Source organism: Prunus avium, chromosome 1 (assembly GCF_965620075.1).
Source record: "Prunus avium chromosome 1, drPruAviu1.hap1.1, whole genome shotgun sequence".
NCBI classification, from domain to species: domain Eukaryota; kingdom Viridiplantae; phylum Streptophyta; class Magnoliopsida; order Rosales; family Rosaceae; genus Prunus; species Prunus avium.
In genome coordinates, this window is record NC_142284.1 from 56,796,068 (window position 1) to 56,816,653 (window position 20,586).

The following is a 20,586-nucleotide window of genomic DNA, read 5'->3' on the forward strand; positions in this document are numbered from 1 at the left end:
ATTTCTCTCCGTTATTGTTTTCGTTCGGTGGAGAGACGATGAACATTGAGAGCGATTTTCTTTATTTTTTAATTTTTAATAATACTTTACAGAGGATTCCACGCGTTTTGATTGACAGGGGTTGAAGGTTTGAAGCATGCTTTGAATGAAAGTAAGGAGAATTTGCTTGAATTAATAATTAAAGGGTATTTTAGGAATAATGGTGGGTGTAAAAATAGGATTATGTTTTTTCAAATTTACATGGTGGGGGGGAAGATAAGGTGGGTGGAAATAATAGCACTCTTTCTTCACCCATCTAGCCAAACACTTTGCCAATAAAAACAAGACACTTGGCTAATATTTTGCATGCAAAATCCCCACTCAGCACCCTAAATAAGTAAAGCCTTCAAGGTTTTAGTCCAAAACCTCTCCTATATTTAAAATATCAAGGCCCAAGACTTAATAAGATGCGGTCTAATATATAAAGCCTTAGATTCCGGCCCAAAATCATATATTGAAAAATTATTGAAATAGATTATGTGTTATAATGTATATCGTATTGCTATGAAAACCTAGATTTTATAGGAGTCAGTTATGAAATTATTTTTTACTCCCTCAGATGAACAAAAGTCTGGATCCACCACTGCATTGACCCAAGACCCAAGAAACCTTAGAGAAACTCTTTGGCTCACCCCAAACCGTTGTATACAAGGATTCATGATTTTTTTTCTCTATTAAATCATTCACCACAATATGAATATCTTACAAAAAAATTTGTATTTCAGTCAGATTGTGACCTAAACACACGGCAACACATAAATTTTGGGGGATTTAAGAAAATTGGGTCATATTTTATTTTGCAAAATATTAAGGTTGAAGATAAATTAGTTATAAAAAAATAATAAAAAACAGCTCCTTATTCCTCTCCAAGCACTCCTTTTGTGTCACCCACTGAAGCAGGTTCGCAGACTCTGTAGATAAACAATGGGTTTGGGCGGGACAACCTTACAAACCCTGAAGCTCGCTACAATTCCTACAACTTCTTCTTCTTCTTCTTTGCGTTTTGTCTTTAAACCATTATCCCAGAGCTTCCTCTACCGCCATAGCCGTAGACGACCTGCACTTCAGCTCTTCTTCGTCAGAGGTCTTTCAGCCCCGGCCGTACAAGCCACTGCCACCGCAACACCAAAAACAACCAACCCAGATGAAAAGGGTTCTCTCATTTCACAACTTAGTTGTATTTTGAATAAATTAGAGTTTTCTTATATTTTATTTTTAGTTGATATTTTGTTTTGGGGCGATGTAGGTATGAAACAGCAATGGAAAGCAGCGATAGACTTCAAGTGGATAAGGGACAACAAGGACGCGGTTGCTGCCAACATAAAGAAGAGGAATTCCAATGCCAATTTGGAACATGTGCTTGAGCTCTACCACAAAATGCTGAATCTTCAAAAGGTCAATTTTTTAACTTTAGTGATTGATTTGCTGAATTTTCATAAGTTTTGCAGACATTTTGAATTTTGATTAAAAATTTATAGCTTTGTTGCTTTAATCCCATGATGGGTTTATTTTATGTTGCGCAATTGGCTTTAGAGTTAGTAGATATGGTATTGGTAGTTTGAACTTGGACTTCATACGTGTTTTAGAAAAGTGCTGTTTTGTTTCTCAATTTTATATAGCTAATTGTTACTCACAGAAAGCAGGAAGTTGAACGGCTTCGCGGGGAAAGGAATGTGGTGGCAAACAAGATGAAAGGGAAGTTGGAGTCATCCGAGCGTCAAAGACTCATAGAGGAAGGTATCATTGGAACATTCATTGTGCCCTTCTTTTGTTTATTAATCTGTTGGTCTGTTTCCTGATTGAGTTTTTAGATTTGAGTTAATCTTTCATCTTTTGCATGCAGGAAAGAATCTCAAGGAAGGGCTACTTTCTTTGGAAGAAGACCTACTTAAACTTACTGATGAGCTTCAGCAAGAAGCACAATGTATACCAAATATGACTCATCCAGAGGTCCCGATTGGTGGGGAGGATTTTTCAACCATAAGAAAGATGGTCTGTCTCTGTCTCTGTCTCTGTCTCTGTCTCTCTCTCACACACACACACACTCAAGAGGGAGGTTTTGTAGTCCAGGTTCATTTTGCATTCATCCTCATTTTCTATGCGCGTTTGTAGGTAGGCACCCCACATGAGTTTAGCTTTCCTGTCAAGGATCATCTTCAACTTGGAAAGGAACTAGATCTCTTTGATTTTGATGCTGCGTCAGAGGTACTCTTTTTGTCTCGTATAATGTATTGAAGTGCTTCGAGCTGTATGGTAAATGAAGCAAAGCATTCCATTTTAAATAGGACTTTGTAAAGAGTTAAAGATATATTTTTGGGAATCTTGCTGGGATAAACTGGAAGTTTCATAAATCCGCTAGGTCCTCCTTATATCAAACTAAGCCTTATTCCAAGGTTTAATGGATATTGGATCCACTTTACATGGGATTGGGTTCTTTTCTATGCAACTAAGGTTTTGCTAATTTCTACAGGTCAGTGGCTCAAAGTTTTACTATCTAAAAAATGAAGCAGTGATGCTAGAGATGGGCCTTATTAACTGGACGCTCTTGGAAGTCATGAAGAGGGGCTTCACACCTTTAACAACCCCAGAAATTGTAAGATCCTCCATTGTTGAAAAATGTGGTTTCCAACCCCGTGGAGCAAATACCCAGGTTAGTTCATACATTCCTTTCTCATACTCTGCTTGAAATAAAATGCTGTCTTATCTCTTGTTAAATATAAACAGGTGTATTCTATCGAGGATAGTGATCAATGCCTCATCGGGACTGCAGAGATTCCTGTTGGGGGAATTCATATGGATTCTATTATTGCTGCATCATTGTTACCTTTGAAATATGTGGCAGTTTCCCATTGCTTCCGTACCGAGGCAGGCGCTGCTGGTACAGCATCAAGGTAAATTATCAGCACACTATATTTGTTTTGTTGTCAGTGACCTCACATTTTCTTTGCAGTTTATATGAACTTCAATAACTTTCTTAATCTATTTTACTATTTTAAATTATTAATAAAATACAGCAGCTATATATATTTCCGATAAGAACGCACTTTTAAAGTAAACAAAAGAAATTACAAGAAGCATGACAAGTAGTTAAATGCAACAGATTATGAATACATAAGCCCAAATTGTTCTAAAGGACATCTACCCATTGGCAATTTATATCCCTGTAACAGTCCAAATAGGCCAACATCAGTAATATGATCATGCTTTAGTTCTCCATTCTACCCCACCCAAAGGTGGTGGCCCTTATATTACCCAATGAACATAAAAATCATGTGCGGTGTTATATGCCTTGAACTTTCACAACATTTTATTCATGCTCGATTGTGATAGGGACCCACTGGTTGGTTCTCTCTTTTAATCAGTGTTTATTATCTATTAACAAGAATTTAGGAGAGGAATATATGAATGCTTGAAACGATTTCAGTCTAACTGTGTGTAGATTTGGTTTGTAAGTGACAGATTTGAAATCTTTAAAAAAAATGTCTTCAGCGTTGCTATCTGAAGTTCAAAATATGTCATGGTCTATTGTCTTTGGCATTTTAGTTGTACTCTGTTTTTGTGGACAAGTGAAAGTATTGTTATCAATTGTATTAATTTTCTAAACAAACAAGTGGTCCAAAATTGATTTTTGTTACAACTTCTGCTTTAGCAGTATCTCCATATTGTGGAAGGTTGTTTACTAGTTCCACTAAACTGATGTGTTTTAACCACCTTTTAAAGATTGATCTACCTACTTTGCATTTGTCTTCGGCACAGGTTATACCCAATGAGGTTTTTGTTTCTCATAGACTTGTGTGCATGCAGAGCATATTCTATGAGACATTTGGACTTTGTCCATCATACAATAAATTGGTTTTATTCTGTCCAGGGGTCTGTACCGAGTCCACCAATTCAGCAAGGTGGAGATGTTTATATTATGCCAACCAGAGGAGAGTGATTTCTACCATGAAGAGCTCATAAGAATTGAAGAAGACCTATTCTCATCACTAGGATTACATTATAAGTGAGTACTTCTACACAACCTTCTGATTGTCCATATGATTTGGCTTTTTTATGTTATTGGTAATGTCAAGTTTCTTTACAGAACTTTGGACATGGCATCTGGGGATTTAGGTGCACCTGCTTATCGTAAATTTGACATTGAGGCTTGGATGCCTGGTTTAGCGAGATTTGGTGAGGTATTGCAATGATTTCTCTCTATCACTCTCCCTAAAAGAAAAAAAGGAAGAAAACTTGCATCTTGGTTTCATAGGCTATAAAATCTGCTTGTTTTTTGAGATGCAAAAGATACATGGGGTCATTGTTCAGTAAGCTCTTCTGAAATCTTCTGATCCTGTATGAATGGTGGACAGATATCAAGCGCATCAAACTGTACAGACTATCAAAGCCGTCGTCTTGGGATCAGGTTTCGTTCTTCAGAACCAGCACTAACAAATCCTAAGAAGGGTAAAAGCAACCTTTCTCCACCACAATTTGTTCACACATTAAATGCAACAGCCTGTGCAGTACCACGAATGATCGTATGCATACTTGAGAATAACCAGCAAGAAGATGGTTCTGTCATTATCCCTGAGCCATTGAGGCCCTTTATGGGTGGACTTGAGTTTATACATCCTAAACCTAGATAGGATGATGTGATTATTGTAATCTTTTTGTTTAAGGAATTGTTGTGGGATCATTCTTTTGGTTACAAGATCTTTCATAAGTGGGAGGGGAGAGCATAAGAAAGACAGCAAATGTGATTCTTTGGAATCTTTTGCACCAAAATGAGGTGCACATTATACAGTGTTTTGATTGTCATCGGTTGCAGTGAATCTCACTATCTGTGGAATCCAATTTTTTGTTGTTGTTAGGATTCAAACCAGCCCAGCATGGTTGAAGTTTTAAAGCAGTAGAGTCTTGGTTGTTGGGAAGTTCCAATATAACAGCAATCCAACAGAGGGAGTTCCATATTCAGTGCAGTTGTTCATCAATCATATGAATCTCTCTCTCTTCAACTAACACCACATTGGTTGTGAAAATGCGACCATGACATTACACAGTTTAAAAGAGAGAAGTAAAAGGAAAACAAAAATGGAAAAGAGAGATGGTTTCCTTAACCCAACAACTAAAACACCAATAATAAGCTGAGCGGCTCAAAGAATCACATTGTTAAATTTGGGGGTGGAAAATGGCCATTGAGCTGAAACTGCTGGTAAATATGGGACATACAATATTGTACTGAAACTGCTGGCATTGGCAGTAGGTACCACAATAACCTCTTTAACCTCATTCTTGTTAATTTTGTCCATTTTCATAACATTTTAGCTATCCGTGGGTCAAACAAACGAGTCTCTATAAGATTGTTCAAGAATTGAAGGTTGACTAGCTGGAGCTGGAACTGCTCTAGTGAGTATTGTGATCTCTCTACAATTTGAGTTTGCTGAAATCTACTTTTTTGACTGGATAAGTATACGCCTCATAATTGATTTGTTGTCCCAAACTACTCAGTTTTGTGAAAGTAGTGATCAGATCAACCTGAAAGAGAATTTTAAACCAACCGTGAGATCTAAAATGTTAACAAAACCATGCAGACATATTTCCAGATTTGCACTGACCTCATAATCTGTTTCGGATACCGTTTCTCGGCTACGTTGATATTTCTGAACCCATGGAAAAACTTCAGGATCAGCAGCTAATAAGGTTTCTGTGGCTATCTGATCAGGACCCAAGAATGCAGACAGAACAGCTAGCTGGCAAAACAATAATATGCTAGAATCAATAATCATTCATAATGACCCCAAAAGTAGTGACAGAAGAAGTTCCATTGCTACAAGAACTACCATTCTTCTTCATCTAAAGTTTACAAGTTCAACCATGGAGTGATTTTCTTGCGCTGCAAGTCTGTTTGTTTTTAAGGTTCATGGTTGAACTTGGTAAAGAAGAAAGATCCTAACATGCAATTGCAGCTGTATAAGTAATGAAATTTAAAAAACCAAAAAAACCTGGCGGGGTCCCAAGCCAAGGGCAGAGAACTTGTCCTTCAATTCCTGCACACTTGCTTTGTCCCACTGGGGAACCCTTCCCTCTGGATCTGGCTCCTGGGTATCGCTCCGTCCAAAATTCCTTTCAAACAAGCCCCACTGTTGGCACAAGAATGGTTGTATGCATTACATGCCTTAACCCATAATTTCCTATAGTGAAGAAAATTAATGCAGCTAATTATATGTATGGACCTTTAATAAGCTTTATAAACAAGTATTCCTACATCAAATAAATTCCCCATGCCAGCTGAGCTTTACTCAGGGGGTAAGGTTGCGATGAGGATGGTCCTAGGTTCAAATCTTGCCAAGCAAAAAGTGGGGAGAAAGAAACTTGCACATTTTCAAGTTGATACAACCAATCACTTCAAATATAAACACCAGTTCATTTGAAAATGCATCAATGCAGTAAGAAGAATTAATATGTCGAAACAGTTTAAGAATCAACTCTACCAAACCTTTAACCCATGATTTAACTGGCATGAAAAAAGCTAGTTTTATATAGTAGAGCCTAATTTCATTACAAAATCACTGACTGAATCACAGAACTTGGCTAACTCATAAACAAAACTGGAACCCTGTTTTGTTTTAGAATCTGATCCTGGAAAAGAGAAAATAAAATAGAATACATCCTATGTCTCTGAGGACCATCAGGTTGATCAACTGACAAAGACAACTGTGAGGGTTATTTCTCAACTGAACTTTCATGTGAGAATCATTCTCAAACACCATTTTAATAATCAGCTGTTTCAGGCTGAAATCACACAAAGAGTACCGTGTAGTATTGATACTAAAATGATTTCATCTAATAATTAATTAAATATATCAAGAACTTAAAACACTGACCATATAAAATTATAAATCAACGGCTTCAATAACGACCTAATGGTATTCAGAGTATCTGTAAACAAGACAAATGGAGAACAAACCTGACCATTTGAACCATATGCAGTGTATAATAAATTTCCCTTCTCTTCATTCCCTCCACATTTGCGAATTGCAGCAGCAAGAAAGGTTTGCTTTGTGGCACTTTGTGCTGTATAGAATGAAGGAAACTGAATTATAGACCACGGTACCAGTTTATCAAACAACCCCCATATGTCATTCAATGCCAAGTCAACGATGCGTGTTTCAAATATTGTGATATTTAACATTGGCAACCTGCTAATTGGATCAGATCAGCATAGGAAATGGGTCCACCCTTGGAATACGAATCAATTTCCTTCTTTGCTTCTTCTATGAAATTCAAAGCAGCTGTGAGCCCCTTGTTTTCAGGTCTGCTTATCTCTGAGCTTTATGCAAGAAAAATTGGAGAAGAAAGTGAAGGTAGCTTTTGCACAAGGTTTAAAACCAAATTGCACAGAGAACAGAAAGGATAGATCAAGAAGAAACTGAAACTGCAATGCAATGATTTCATGCAAAGTTCACGTTTTTAGTCCTTTTTCCCATTCAGTTATAACACTTTAACAATATCAGAACTCGTGCCTGGTAGATCAAGAAGCTAGTAAAATGAAAATTCAGAAGAGTAAACATCCTAAAATATCATCCAGTTGCTTTGGGAAAAGCATCCTTTTTATGATCATATACAGAGAGTTGTCTTCACTTTAAAATTGCATAAAGAAAGTTAAAGAGAGAAAAAATGAAGTCCCACTCCAGTTTGAATATAAGATTACAGGAGGAATAAGGTTACACTTCAATGAAAAAAATCAGATTAAAGAAAATCCTGTGCATAATGTTTACCTGAATCTGATAGATCCATTTGGTCCCCCAGATTTTGAAGCCTAAAACATTGATCAGAAATAGGTAAGTATTTTGTATTCCTCCCTCAGTAATTACTTAACCAAACAAAGAAATATTATGGTATTCACAGGGCAAAGTTTTTTGTCTGACCTTATCATAAGTGATAGCATCATTCAGTGCCAGAGTTAGTAAGGATGGGATAATGTCTCGATTTGCCTGAAACGAACAGGAGATTGGAGAAAATATCTCATGAAGTTGAAGGATGATGAATCTAAACTGTGAATGGGGTCTAAATACAGCATGACTATCACTAATATTTACCTTTATAGCTTGAAAAAGGGTGTCCTTGATGCTTGCTGTTTAGAAGGGAATAGGCATCTGGATCAGCATATTGTAGATGATTCAAGTCTAGCATTGGAAATAAGCATTCAAAAAACTTACAAAGAAATTCAGAACGCTGTCTCCGTTGTATCAGATCAGCAGCCTCAGCCACTTCAACAAATGTTCCTGAGCTTCTTATCAATTCCTAAGAAGATATTACAACTGGCAGAAACTCATCATCAATTCACTCTAATTTATGGAATTCTACATTTATTAAGTTGAGCTGCATTTTAATGATAAATATGGATATCGTTGCTCATAATGAAAATTGGGTCTCTGCCAGAGCTTAATGAAGTACATACATTATTTTCTCAAATAATAAAGAGAAGAAAGCTCTCACCATGCCAAAGGTGGCACCAACACATTTGAGAATGTCCCTCCTATGAAACCTATCCTCATTAGCAGTATAAACTTCAATTTTATTACAACGAATTGTAACCTGAAATTTGATATCACAAAACCTACAATCACTACTCATATAAGCAATGTCAAACAATTGGGTTCAAATAAAAACAATACAAACGAAGAGCACTTTTCTGTCATTTAAGAGCAACCCATTTCTCTAAAGACATGTAGAAACACGTACGTACCATAGGCAAAAAGAAAACTTACAGAAACAGTTGGGTATCTGGAGACAGAGGTAGCAGCAATGTTGAGAGGGGCAGGAACAAGTGGCAGCAAGGAAGGGACAGTTGAAAGGAAGGAGAACGCCATTGCCTTGTTGTCTTTGAGAAAACTTGAGAAGCTGTCTAGTCTATAGTTTCCACTTAAAGAGTCAAGGCTGTTCTTCAAGTGTGGAGACTAGGAAGAGGATATTAATGTGGGCCACTGTCGTGGATATAGTTTACGTGTGGCTTATGATATTGTGTTATCCTATCCTTAATGCCTGACTGGGATCTAGATATTCGTACCCGGCAAAACCACTAACAACGACGTGGAAGATTATGGGTTTACAAATTGTAATTTGGTTTAGAAATCCTGCCAGAACAGACGTTCGTGGTAAGGGGTAAAAATGTCATTTCAATTTTTCTTCTATTGTCTCAGCTCATCAGTGGGAAAAACTTACTTGTCACGTGCATACATCCTTTATACATCCTTTATCTTTCTCATCACGTGACCTAGAACATCATCAGAGATATAGAGTCCAAATGCGAACGCATGATACCTAAATTTTACTCCAGGTTGGTCAGTAAATTTATCATTTTAGAGTTTTAAACAGAAATAACAATCAATGCTTTCACTTTTATTGCATCGATTGTCTATGAACGCAGGAAGACTGCTTGTTACTTTGTAAACAAACAATAATCCATTTTCGTATCCCCAATGAATCATTCTATTTAATTATAGAAACTTAGCAAAGCACACAATAAGTATGCCTTGGTTATAAAAGGAGGACCCTCTCTCCGGCAATTCATTCCCCGACCTGCATGCTCTTGCATTTTGCTCTTCAACACCGTGATTTATACAAAGACTTCGAGTTGCTATGCATACAATGGCAACACCAACTTATTAAGTTAAAATAAATTGCAAAGAATGAGAGTGTCACCACCCTACCAGCACAGGAATCTTTTTGTCAAGTGGAATCATTTGCAACATCTGAGAGGATTAAAGAGTTGTTTGCACTGGAAATTCTTTCCTACACAAACAATCTGGTAAAGGGTTCTCATAAAAGGGTTCTTCTGAACGTAACTTTTCCTTGCCCTTAAGTCCTGCAACGGGACCTTTTCTCTTCCGCGGTGAGCCTTGCCTGTGTAACCACCATCACAACAGTTACGACAAATTGGGTTTTACCCATCATGCAATAAATTTGAGAAAAATTAACATCTATGAATGTTTTACAATTCACAATAACCAGAAATGATATTGGTTGGGCTAAAATGATTCTCATGTAACTTCAAAGCTTTTGGTGAGAAATAACATACCGTTTTCTATGTATTTCAATAACTCTATCTGATAAGTTTTTGCCTTCCTCCAGAGTTCCCTGCTCAAGTTTGTCAAACAGACCAACAAGAGCTTTTCTGATGAACAGAGAGAAGCATAGAAACAGATTCAGAATGCGGCATTTATAGCCATAGGATGGTTGTTGTAGTTCAAATTTACATATATTAGGAAAAGAAGTTGCCTTGCCTGTCAGGAGATATTGTTTTCTTGTGTCCAAGAAAGCGACGGTGGCCTTCAACTGCCCTCGCCATGTTTCCAGTGTATGAAGGTATAAATACACCACTTTCAACTGAAACAATGTAGTCAAGCGCAGCCATTTGAGATGCATGATTGGTAAAAGGTTCAAGCTCCTCAACGGATGCCAATGTTTCCTGAAAGTGAAGACCAATATTGGACAAACCAGCATTACAAAATAATCCATATGTTTAGATTTTAAACACCCCCACCTATCCCCAGAAACGACATACATACAAAATGAATTAGAGAGATACATAGATGGTTGATTTGGACTTCCACGAGTTATTCCAATCTATGCTGACACTACTCATTCTCCCACCCTCCCTCACCACTTGGGCTAGCACAAAGGGCTTCTCCTGATCTTTTTTATTGAACGACATTTCCCTTCCTCCACTAAAAATAATAAAATCCAAATGAAATAAAAATACAGCAGCAGAAGAAAGACACCATTCACTTTCTTCATCTGGAGCCCAACAGCACAGATCCATCACAGTCAACAAAAGTTAGTTAAGGAGATTAATTGATCCCATCGGTTTACAGTACTCATAATGTAATGTCCGGACATTCCTTGTTACAGCAGTCCTACTTTTCCATCGATAATCTTCGTCAATTTGAATGTCATGTTCACTTCAAGCCCAACCATGGACATTCCAAAAGTTTTATCATATTCCATTTGGAGCACAATTATTTAGAAAAATGTAAATGATCAAGCATAAGCATCAATTATACCTTGCTCTTCAGTATTGGATAACGAGATCGTAGATCAGCCATATGAGAATCACCCCCATATATCTTTCCAGCAGCAATGTATATAGGTGTGCTTGATGGGTACCCAAGAGCGCTGAGAAAAATTCCAACCTCCTTTGGAGTTAAGGGGCAAAACCCTCTGGATCTTTGTTCCATGGGATTAATTTCTTTATCTCTCCAGTATCGGGTGTTCTCTCTGCATGTTCCAAGTAAAACGTCAGGCATCACAAAAGCTTGAGGACTATCCATAAAATGAAAGAAGTTCTTGCCACATAAGCATTTCATACCGAATGATCCTTAGTTCATCAGCTTCAGCTGAAGATAAATCCTGTGTGCATCCACTAAAGGCAAGCATGTCCTTCTCAAATCGTAAATGCAGCGCAATATAAGAACCAAACGACCTCATCCGATTGACTAACAACTACAACATTAATGAAACAGAATTTTTTAATAAATGTTACGGAATAAGGAAAAAAGGTTACATAGGCAGTGCAGAAACCAAACGAACATTTAGATCTGAGTTTTACTTTTCCCATTGCTTCAATTTGAGGTGAGAAACGTAGAGCTTCATAACAAGCACGACAGCGAAGCCTCTGTATATCTAGAGTTAGGTTGTTATTTGCCAAGCGAGAATCAGATTTGGAAGCTCGAATAACCTTAAGAAAAGAATAATGTGTTTAACAAGATGATTTACTAATTAAAAAAGAATTTAGAAAATATCACATAAACCAGAGTGCCCAGAAACCGCACCTCATATTCTTCCCAGAGCCTAGCTATCTCATCTTGGTAATAGTTCATACCAGACCAGCTTCTAAAAAGTTTAACCGCTCTGGGGCCAGTAGCCAGTTCCTTAGGAAGCTTTTTTATAATTTTTATATCATTAGCTAGAGCATTGATAAAATGATCTTCGTCGAAAACATTTGAGAAGTTGCTGCATAAACAAATGAACCATATCCTTGCAACAATGACGTAACAGCCAAGAAATGAAAGAAAGAATTACTCAAAAAGTAAAACAAAACCACAGTGCTACCTAGAGTCTTTCCAAAATGACCTTTGATCAAGTTCTGGGATTACAAGAGTGGCATTTAATATGCGGGCTACAGCTACCATGTCACATATCTGCAATTCAAGGACAACATATTTTAGCTCCATGCAACAGTAAGATGATTATATTCATCAAATAATGGATAATTAATGATAAACTTTTCATATACATAGTCAAACCAAACATTATATTGCTTGTGTATCTACAATTATGAAACACAACAATCAGCTATGCAGATAGATAAATTAGAGTAATGTTGTTGGCACAACCAGCTCAGAGGATTAGAGAACCCACGGTGTCAGGGGTTCGAACAGAAAATATACAATGTTGTGATCAATCTACATATATTTTTATATCAAGACAGTGTGTTTACAGACCCCAGCACGCATCTGGTTGAGCCCACCATTTGTATGCACTAGAAGGTAACCCCGTGACTCTGTAGGAGCTGAATAAACAACAGTGAAATGTAAATTAGGAACACCAAAGATATGCCATAGCTACACAATAAAACTCTATCAGTAACTTACATGTATAATTGGGACTTGGTTCTACACATGGCACAAAATTGAGACTTGGTGGAGGCTTCCATTGCTTTTTAGTTTCCAAAATCCCACTTGAATCATCCAACTGTCAAGTCTAAGGGAGTGAAAACATGAAAGATGCATAACTTTTTCACATTAACAAACGTATCTAAATCTATGAGGCTCAGACCTATGTCCTAACTCCTAACTAAAAGGATATAGAGCTACTCTTTTTTTTTTCTTTCCCTCCAAATAAAAACAGCTCGACAAAATGTATCTGTATTTCCTTTTCAAAAAAAAAATATATGTATTTGATATATTCAAATTTCTTCTTTACCTTTGTTATTTGTCACACTTATCAGCAATCATATAAGTATCAGTCGAATCAATGATATTGATATGCACACCTAATCTCAAAAGCTATTCGCAAGTTGAGTCAAAGATCCAGAAATACGTACATATTGAAATCTACGGCCTTTATATAACTAACAAACCCAACAGTAATATATAGAAGAACAAAGAATGGTGATGATCAAAATCTAAATCCCGCTGATTGTGGAAAAGGTAAAAACCAACTTTCAAAAATATTAAATTTTCAAGAAGATCGCAAAATTGAATGATTTTGTTTTTGCCTTTTGTGCACATAAGAAAAAGAAAGAGAAAACAGAGAGGTGTTGGGTTGGGGGATCACCGTGGGGAGCTTGACGGGGTCAGAGAAGTTGGGGACCTTCGAGAAAGAGAAAAGAGCCAATAGCGCTATTGAGCATATGGCGCACGTTAGCACTTTCCTCACTGCCGCCAAAGTTCTCCATCTCTTCTTCTGCATCTGGGGATCTAAAGCTCAGTCATTCATTCAGAGCCATCACCCACAAATCCAAATGAAGAGAATGCGAGTAAAGATTGCGTCTGTCGGTTGTGGGCTTTTGTGGGTTTGTGGGTTTGTCCGCTGAGCTGAAGCGGTTCAGCGGAACACGCCCGTTTAATTTTTAGGTTTATAATGTTTTGCTCTGTGCTTTCTGGGTTTTTGCCGCGTTGCTCGTTAGTTTGGTCTGTTTATTACCAATGGCCACCGGCAGAGAGATAGTATTGGCATAAATAAAAAAATTCGATTCAAGAATGCTAGAGTGAATCACTCATACCTCATATGTATCAACCATTAAAAATCGACTACACGCGTCTAATCTTGAGATCATATTTAACTACAAATCATACTTCGAATGCATCAACGGTCAGAAATCACTGAATCACGGATATGAGAAATAAGAATGAGAAGAAAAGACAGAAAGAAACGTAGACATGTTTTGCGATGGGCGGACAATAAACGAAAAAAAAGGAAAAATAAGAATGAGAAGAAAAGACAGAAAGAAACGTAGACATGTTTTGCGATGGGCGGACAATAAACGAAAAAAAAGGAATGAAAACGATAACAGAAATAACAAAGCAATTCTTTCACTTTTATTGCATCGAGTGACTATGAATACATGAAGACTTCATGTTACTTTCGAGACAAACAATAAACTATTTTCGTATCCCCAATGAATCATTTTATCCAATTCTAGAAAGTGGAAACCAGGCCAACTTCGCAAAGCACATGCCTTGGTCATAAATGGAAGGCCCTGTCTCCGGCAATTCATTCCCTGACCTGCATACTCTTGCATTTTGCTCTTCTTCAACACTATGATATACCACCACCAGCAGCTATCTAAACTCAGGATATACATACTCCGCGTTCCTATCCGTACAATGGCAACACCAGCTTGTAAAGTTGGAATAAATTTCAAAGAACGATTAGTGTCACCACACTTCCGGCACAGGAATCTTTTTCAAGAGGAACAATCTTGCAAATATCTGAGGCGATTAGAGAGTTGTTTGCATTGGCAATTCCTTTTTACACAAACAATCTGGTAATGGGTTCACATAAAAGGGTTCTTCTGAACGAAACCTTTCTGAGCCCCTAGTTCCTGAAATAGGACCTTTTCTCTTCCGCGGGGAGCCTTGCCTGTGTAACCACATTGCAGACCGTTAATTATACAACGAATTTGAGAAAACTAGAAGTTGTGGATGTTTTGCAGTTACCAATAGCCAGAAATGATATATGTTGGGCTAAAAGTGATTCTCATGGAACTTTAAAGCTTTTGGTGAGAAATTGAGAAATCACATACCGTTTCCTGTGCATTTCAATAACTCTATTTGATAAATTTTTGCCATCCTTCAGAGTTCCATGCTCAAGTTTGTCAAACAGGCGAACAAGGGCTTTCCTGATGAACACACAGAAGCATAAAAACAGATTCAGTTTGCAGCATTTTATGACCATAGAATGGTATTGGGAGTAGTTCAACTCTACATATATCCAGAAATGAAATCGGCTTGCCTGTCAGGAGATATTGTTTTCCTGTGTCCAAGAAAGCGACGATGGCCTTCAACTGCCCTCGCCATGTTTCCGGAGTATGAAGGTATAAATACATCACTTTCAACTGAAACAATGTAGTCAAGGGCGGCCATTTGAGATGCATGATTGGTAAAAGGTTCAAGCTTCTCAACGGGTGCCAACGTTTCCTGAAAGTTAAGATCAATAAATGGACAAATCATCACAGCAGTATTGATAAATTAATCCATATGTTTGGATTATAGCAACCCATCCATCCCCAGAAACCATGCATATACAAATGAATTAAATATTCAAAATGGTTTTTTTTTTTAGTAACCCTCAACATTCCTCATAAATATGAATTACATAGACTAATAGATGGATGATTTGTACTTCCACAATTTTCCAAATAATTATTTGAATCTATGCTGACTTTGTCCTCATGATACTTTTAAGTAAGGATATCTCACCCTCTTCCCCTTGAAAATAACATAATCTAAATACAGTAGCAGAAGAAAGACAGCACTCACTTTCTTCATCCGTTAGCCCAGTCATACAGATCCATCACAGTCAAAAACTAACTTAAATGCCTCGTACTTATAAATGACTGACAAGCATAACACAAAGCAAAAGATCACTTAAGATTTTACGTACACTCAGCAACACCACAACCCATCACAGTTTCTTTCAGAAATGAGGTTCCTGCCGGTATTGACACCCAAAAGAAAGGCGGTGAATTTTGAAAAGATAACTTTGACTTGAAGCTTAAATTTCCACCTTCATCCTAGAGAATTGCTGCTCTGATGTCATTTCTTACATTTCTGAAAGAAATTGAGGAGTTGTGCATGTTGATCCACATGTCTCTCGATTCATATCTGTCTTATCTTTGATAACCTTCAGTGCTATATCAGCAGGTTCATACTAACATGCTACCAGTGCTCACCCCAAGAAACCCTAATCTTGAAGCCCTCACAACTTTATACATAAATTCTACTTTGGTGGTCTTTTTTCTTAATGATGTACGGCCAGAGAAAATCCTTTCATTGTACCCAGCTTTTATTAAATAATTAAAAATGTACATGAATGCTATTATGTCGGATATTATAATTGTAAGTAATTTTGGCTCCAAAGAGATTAATTGGTCCAATCAGGCCTGCCCATTATCAGATTAAAATTATAATAATGTATGTGGTCAATATATTCAATTAAATATTGTGCATGATACTTTTCCATCTATAATCTCTGTAAATTTGAATGTCGTTCAATGTTCACTTCAAGCCCAACCCCGGACATTTCAAACTTCTTATAATATTCCATTTGTCGCTCAGTTACTCAACAAAATGAAGAACATCAAGCATAAGCATCAACCATACCTTGCTCATCAGTATTGGATAACGGGATCGCAGAGCAGCCATATGAGAATCGCCCCCATATATCTTTCCAGCAGCAATATATATTGGTGTCTTTGATGGGTACCCAAGAGCGCTAAGAAAAATCCCAACCTCCTTTGGAGTTAAGGGGCAAAACCCTTTGGATCTCCGTTCTATGGGATCAATTTCCTTTTCTTTCCAGTATGAGGTGTTTTCTCTACAAGTTCCAAATGAGAAAGTCAGGCATCAAAAAAGCAAGAACTATCAATAAAATAACAGAACTCCTCGCCATATCAGCATTTCCTACCGAATGATCCTTAGTTCATCAGCTTCAGCTGGAGATAAATCCTGTGTGCATCCACTAAAGGCAAGCATGTCCTCCTCAAATCGTAAATGCAGAGCAATATAAGAACCAAAGGACCTCATCCGATCGACTAACAACTACAACATTAATGAAATAAGAAAAAACTTTAATAATGGCTATGGAGCATGACAAAAAGTTACACAAGACACTCCAGAAATCAAATGAGTGTTTGGAATTAAGTATTTACTTTTCCCATTGCTTCAATTTGAGGTGCAAAGCGTAGAGCTTCATAACAAGCACGACAGCGAAGCTTCTGTATATCTAGAGGTAGGTTGTTATTTGCCAAGCGAGAATCAGATTTGGCAGCTCGAATAACCTTAGGAAAAGAATAATGTGTTTAACAAGATGATTTTCAAAAAAGAACTTAGAAAATAGATTGCATAAACCAGAGTGTTCCAGAAACCACACCTCATATTCTTCCCAGAGGCTAGCTATCTCCTCTTGGTAATAATCCATACCAGACCAGCTTCTAAAATGCTTAACCGCTCTGGTACCAGTGGCCAGTTCCTTAGGTAGCTTTGTTATAATTTTGACATCATTAGCTAGAGCATTGATAAAATGATCTTCATCGAAAACGTCTGAGAAGTTGCTGTGTAACAAAGAAATGAAACAAGTTTTTGCATCACTGACATAAAAGCTAAGAAAAAAGAAAGAAAGAAAGACTCAGAAAGTAAAACAAACCACAATGCTACCTAGAGTCTTTCCAAAATGATCGTTTATCAAGTTCCGGAATTACAAGAGTGGCATTTATGATACGGGCTACAGCTACCATGTCACATATCTGCAATTCAAGGACAACACATTTTAGCTCCATGCAACTGTAAGATGATGATATTCATCAAATAATGGATAATTCATAATAAACTTTTCATATACATATAGTCAAACGAAACATTCTATGGCTTCTTTGTGTAGACTGAAACACACCAATCAGTTAGGCAAATACATTGGTGGCATAAAGTGTTGCTGCTACACCACAGCGCTAAAAATTGGGCGGTTTCAAGGTTTTCTGTCTGTTAAATCATGCACTTTATCTAAATATTACATAGGTACAAACATAACCTCACAAAAGTCCACCTCTGTTCAGCCAAGTCAAAAGTGTGCACCCATGAACTCCATATTTATTTTTACTACATGCACTTACAGAAAGCTATCTTAAGTGCCTCAGCCAATTAATTAATGCAATTATTTATTCTGCATAAAAATAATGGGAGAGGAGCTTAAGTGCCTTATGTGGTACGGAGAAAGAGACGAGGACAAAGGCTTATTCCAACGCTTATGGAATAAATGATAAATTGGGAACTCTACGTGACAGATTAGAGAGGACGGCTGTTGTCCAAGTTCTCTTTCCCCTATGATCTACCAATGAGAAAACCAATATAAAAGAACTTCTGTTTCCAAAACCTAAATTTTGACAGAATCAATATCTAGCTAGAAATATTCAATGAAGTAATCAATCAACATATATTTCACAGAACAAGACATATAAGAAAGGAGTGTTTACAGACCCCAGCACGCATCTGGTTGAGCCCACCATTTGTATGAACTAGCAGGTAACCACGTGACTCTGTAGGAGCTGAATAAACAACAGCAAAATAGATATTAGCAACACCAGGGATATGCCTTGGCTACATAATAGAGCTGAATTAGTGACTTACATGTATAATTGGGACTTGGCTCTACACATGGCACAAAATCTCGATTTGGTGGAGGCTTCCATAGCTTGTCAGTTTCCACAGTCCCACTTGAACCATCCAACTGTCAAGTCTAAAGGAGTGAAAACATGAAAGATGCATAACTTTTTCATATGAACAAATGTATCTAAATCTATAAGAGTCAGAACTAAGTCCTCAGTCCCAACTAAAGGGATATAGAGCATTTTCTTCCCTCCAAAAAAAATCAGCATACACAAATTAATTTATATCCTTGTTTCTTAGTATTTTATTCCCACTTGAAGTTGAGATTTTCAAAACTGTTCTTCTTTATCTTTTCTCATTCGTCACAATTATCAGTCATCAAACGCAACACATAAAGAAATCATCAATTATATAAGTTACGATCAAAAGACAAAACCTTGCGAGAAGGCAGAGGTGCTTTCAACAGATGGGGCGGGGCGAGCTCCAGTGTCCAGCTTTGCTCAGCGCTCAACTTCTGGTATTTAATATCATGTTGCTACAAAATCAGTAAAAACATATAATACAAACAAATTCAGATCAACCCACAAAATATTTTCCGGAAACAAAATGTAAAAGGCAAAAAAAAAACAGACTTTATTTTCCTCTTTCTTTTTAAGAAACAAAAACACTTATGAAAGAAACTCCCCATATGGGAATTCAATCTTAGTCAATGAGTATCCACACCTAATCCCCAATAAACATAACAAAATGAAACTAAAAACAAAAACCACTGGGATATTGAGTCAAAGATCCAGAAACACATACATGGTAATAATAAAAAAGATGATTGAAATCTACAGCCTTTAAAATAAATAAAAAAAAGAGCAAACCCAACAGTATTTTCAGCAGTACAAACAAATGGTGATGATCAAAATCTAAATCCCACTGATTGTGGAAGAGGGTACAAAGAAATTCTCAACAACAACAAGAGGAAAAAGAATTTAAAAGATCATGAAATTGAATTTTTTGCCTTTGCTTTTTCCGAAAATAAGAGAAGAAAGAAAATGAAAGAAAAAACAGAGAGGGGTTGGGTTTGGGGATCACCGTGGGGAGCTTGAAGGGGTCAGAGAAGTTAGGGACCTTTGAAGACGGGAAGACAGGTACGTGGACAGAGAAGAGAGCCACTAGCGCTATTGAGCATATGGCGCACGTTAGCACCTTCCTCAGTGCGGCCAATGCTATCCACCTTTTCTTCTGCATCTGGGTATCTAAAGCTCAGGCATTCAGAGCCATTTTTGCACACAAATCCAAACGAAGAGAAGAATGTGAATAAAAGACTGCGCCTTTGGTTTGTGGGTTTTTGTGGGGTTCGTGGGTTTGTGGGTTTTTGTGGGGTTCGTGGGTTCGTGGGTTTGTGCACTGAGCTGAAGCCGGTTCGGCTGAACTCAGCCGATTGTGTTTGGGTTTATGCTGCTTTTGCTTTGTGCTTTTCTGGGTTTTTGCCGCTTTGCTTGCTCCTGGTAGTTTGGTCTGTTTATTAGCAATGGCAAGCGGCAGAGAGAGTATCCACTCGGTTATATAAACCAAAACGAATTTAAAGAAGGAGGACAGAAACAGATGGTAATTTGAATTACTTTCAAGAAAAGATTGTTCCCCATCTAAACTTCTTCTTCTACTCTCTCTCTCTCTCTCTCTCTCTCTCTCTTTTTCTTTTTCTTTTTTCTTTTCTATAATTTATGAAAAAGAAAGGGAAGAATCTAGTAAAAGAAATTTTTTTTAAATGTTATACCACTTAAATCATAAACCCCACAAAGATTATTTCTATTTCAAATTTGATAACTTTCCCCTCAGAAATTAAATGTTTCTAATTCAAAATTAACAATTTATTTGAATTTGAGTTAAATTTTTGTTGATAGAAATTTAAATATTCTCTAATACTTTTTTCGCTAAAATATTCTCTAAGCCTTAACCACAACCAGACTAATCCCCGCTCACACCGGGTCGGCCCGTAAGTGTTGGCCAAAGTGATGACTCCATACGAGAGCGGGGATCGAACCCCTGACCTCTCTTAAGAAATGAAAGTGCCGAACCACTCATACCAACCACCTTGGTTTATTGTGTTCTATTTGAACCAACGCATACACTATTAAATTAGCCTCAAAACATTAGTTAAGTTTTAGATGATGAATATGACAAT

At 37.2% G+C, this 20,586-nt stretch overlaps 4 protein-coding genes across 10 annotated transcripts; 1 reads left to right on the forward strand and 3 right to left on the reverse strand.

Moving 5' to 3' along the window:
- Window positions 1-736: 736 nt before the first annotated feature.
- On the forward strand, window positions 737-4,839 carry SRS (Seryl-tRNA synthetase). 2 transcript variants are annotated; one of them, XM_021952522.2, is made up of 10 exons: window positions 737-1,192; window positions 1,286-1,434; window positions 1,683-1,776; window positions 1,883-2,031; window positions 2,152-2,244; window positions 2,510-2,689; window positions 2,764-2,930; window positions 3,908-4,042; window positions 4,124-4,217; window positions 4,392-4,839. In XM_021952522.2, the coding sequence occupies exons 1-10, from the start codon at window positions 964-966 to the stop codon at window positions 4,665-4,667; spliced, it is 1,566 nt and encodes a 521-aa protein (XP_021808214.2). In that variant the 5' UTR covers window positions 737-963; the 3' UTR covers window positions 4,668-4,839. The 2 variants fall into 2 exon arrangements, with proteins under 2 accessions (XP_021808214.2, XP_021808215.2); XM_021952523.2 differs by lacking the exon at window positions 737-1,192 and having other exon boundaries at window positions 1,293-1,434; window positions 1,676-1,776.
- Window positions 4,840-5,161: 322 nt separating this feature from the next.
- Window positions 5,162-9,254, reverse strand: TL29 (ascorbate peroxidase 4). Its single transcript, XM_021952525.2, has 11 exons — window positions 8,793-9,254; window positions 8,521-8,619; window positions 8,241-8,325; window positions 8,121-8,155; window positions 7,950-8,015; window positions 7,800-7,840; window positions 7,221-7,351; window positions 6,989-7,095; window positions 6,024-6,161; window positions 5,637-5,771; window positions 5,162-5,556 (listed from the first exon to the last, which is right to left on the reverse strand). Exons 1-11 carry the CDS (start codon window positions 8,892-8,894, stop codon window positions 5,446-5,448), a joined length of 1,050 nt encoding a protein of 349 aa, XP_021808217.1. The 5' UTR covers window positions 8,895-9,254; the 3' UTR covers window positions 5,162-5,445.
- Window positions 9,255-9,618: 364 nt separating this feature from the next.
- Window positions 9,619-13,803, reverse strand: LOC110751952 (O-fucosyltransferase 7-like). 3 transcript variants are annotated; one of them, XM_021952524.2, is made up of 11 exons: window positions 13,363-13,800; window positions 12,678-12,777; window positions 12,528-12,595; window positions 12,136-12,224; window positions 11,856-12,036; window positions 11,633-11,761; window positions 11,393-11,526; window positions 11,088-11,301; window positions 10,308-10,492; window positions 10,103-10,198; window positions 9,619-9,927 (listed from the first exon to the last, which is right to left on the reverse strand). In XM_021952524.2, exons 1-11 carry the CDS (start codon window positions 13,495-13,497, stop codon window positions 9,786-9,788), a joined length of 1,473 nt encoding a protein of 490 aa, XP_021808216.2. In that variant the 5' UTR covers window positions 13,498-13,800; the 3' UTR covers window positions 9,619-9,785. The 3 variants fall into 3 exon arrangements, with proteins under 3 accessions (XP_021808216.2, XP_088103113.1, XP_088103112.1); XM_088246987.1 differs by lacking the exon at window positions 12,678-12,777 and having other exon boundaries at window positions 13,363-13,502; XM_088246986.1 differs by lacking the exons at window positions 12,528-12,595; window positions 12,678-12,777 and having other exon boundaries at window positions 13,363-13,803.
- Window positions 13,804-14,104: 301 nt separating this feature from the next.
- On the reverse strand, window positions 14,105-20,073 carry LOC110751949 (O-fucosyltransferase 7). Of its 4 annotated transcripts, none has more exons than XM_021952520.2 (12): window positions 19,530-20,073; window positions 18,847-18,945; window positions 18,432-18,531; window positions 18,282-18,349; window positions 17,466-17,554; window positions 17,182-17,362; window positions 16,961-17,089; window positions 16,717-16,850; window positions 16,413-16,626; window positions 15,043-15,227; window positions 14,834-14,929; window positions 14,105-14,670 (listed from the first exon to the last, which is right to left on the reverse strand). In XM_021952520.2, the coding sequence occupies exons 1-12, from the start codon at window positions 19,647-19,649 to the stop codon at window positions 14,529-14,531; spliced, it is 1,557 nt and encodes a 518-aa protein (XP_021808212.1). In that variant the 5' UTR covers window positions 19,650-20,073; the 3' UTR covers window positions 14,105-14,528. The 4 variants fall into 4 exon arrangements, with proteins under 4 accessions (XP_021808212.1, XP_021808211.1, XP_088103111.1 ...); XM_021952519.2 differs by having other exon boundaries at window positions 18,847-18,924; window positions 19,494-20,072; XM_088246985.1 differs by having other exon boundaries at window positions 18,847-18,942; window positions 19,494-20,072.
- Between the last annotated feature and the right edge of the window lie 513 nt (window positions 20,074-20,586).

Coding starts and splice junctions, on each gene's coding strand:
- TL29 (XM_021952525.2), bottom strand. CDS start 8,894: ATGGCGTTCTCCTTCCTTTCAACTGTCCCTTCCTTGCTGCCACTTGTT. Junction 6,162..6,988: donor CATATGGTTCAAATGGTCAG/GTTTGTTCTCCA, acceptor TTGTGCCAACAG/TGGGGCTTGTTTGAAAGGAA. Junction 5,557..5,636: donor TATCCGAAACAGATTATGAG/GTCAGTGCAAAT, acceptor ATTCTCTTTCAG/GTTGATCTGATCACTACTTT.
- SRS (XM_021952522.2), top strand. CDS start 964: ATGGGTTTGGGCGGGACAACCTTACAAACCCTGAAGCTCGCTACAATT. Junction 1,777..1,882: donor TCAAAGACTCATAGAGGAAG/GTATCATTGGAA, acceptor TTTTGCATGCAG/GAAAGAATCTCAAGGAAGGG. Junction 2,245..2,509: donor ATTTTGATGCTGCGTCAGAG/GTACTCTTTTTG, acceptor TAATTTCTACAG/GTCAGTGGCTCAAAGTTTTA.
- LOC110751949 (XM_021952518.2), bottom strand. CDS start 19,649: ATGCAGAAGAAAAGGTGGATAGCATTGGCCGCACTGAGGAAGGTGCTA. Junction 17,363..17,465: donor TCATTTTGGAAAGACTCTAG/GTAGCATTGTGG, acceptor TTTGTTACACAG/CAACTTCTCAGACGTTTTCG. Junction 14,930..15,042: donor AAAACAATATCTCCTGACAG/GCAAGCCGATTT, acceptor TGTGTTCATCAG/GAAAGCCCTTGTTCGCCTGT.
- LOC110751952 (XM_021952524.2), bottom strand. CDS start 13,497: ATGCAGAAGAAGAGATGGAGAACTTTGGCGGCAGTGAGGAAAGTGCTA. Junction 11,762..11,855: donor GGCTCTGGGAAGAATATGAG/GTGCGGTTTCTG, acceptor TCTTTTCTTAAG/GTTATTCGAGCTTCCAAATC. Junction 11,527..11,632: donor AAATTGAAGCAATGGGAAAA/GTAAAACTCAGA, acceptor TTAATGTTGTAG/TTGTTAGTCAATCGGATGAG.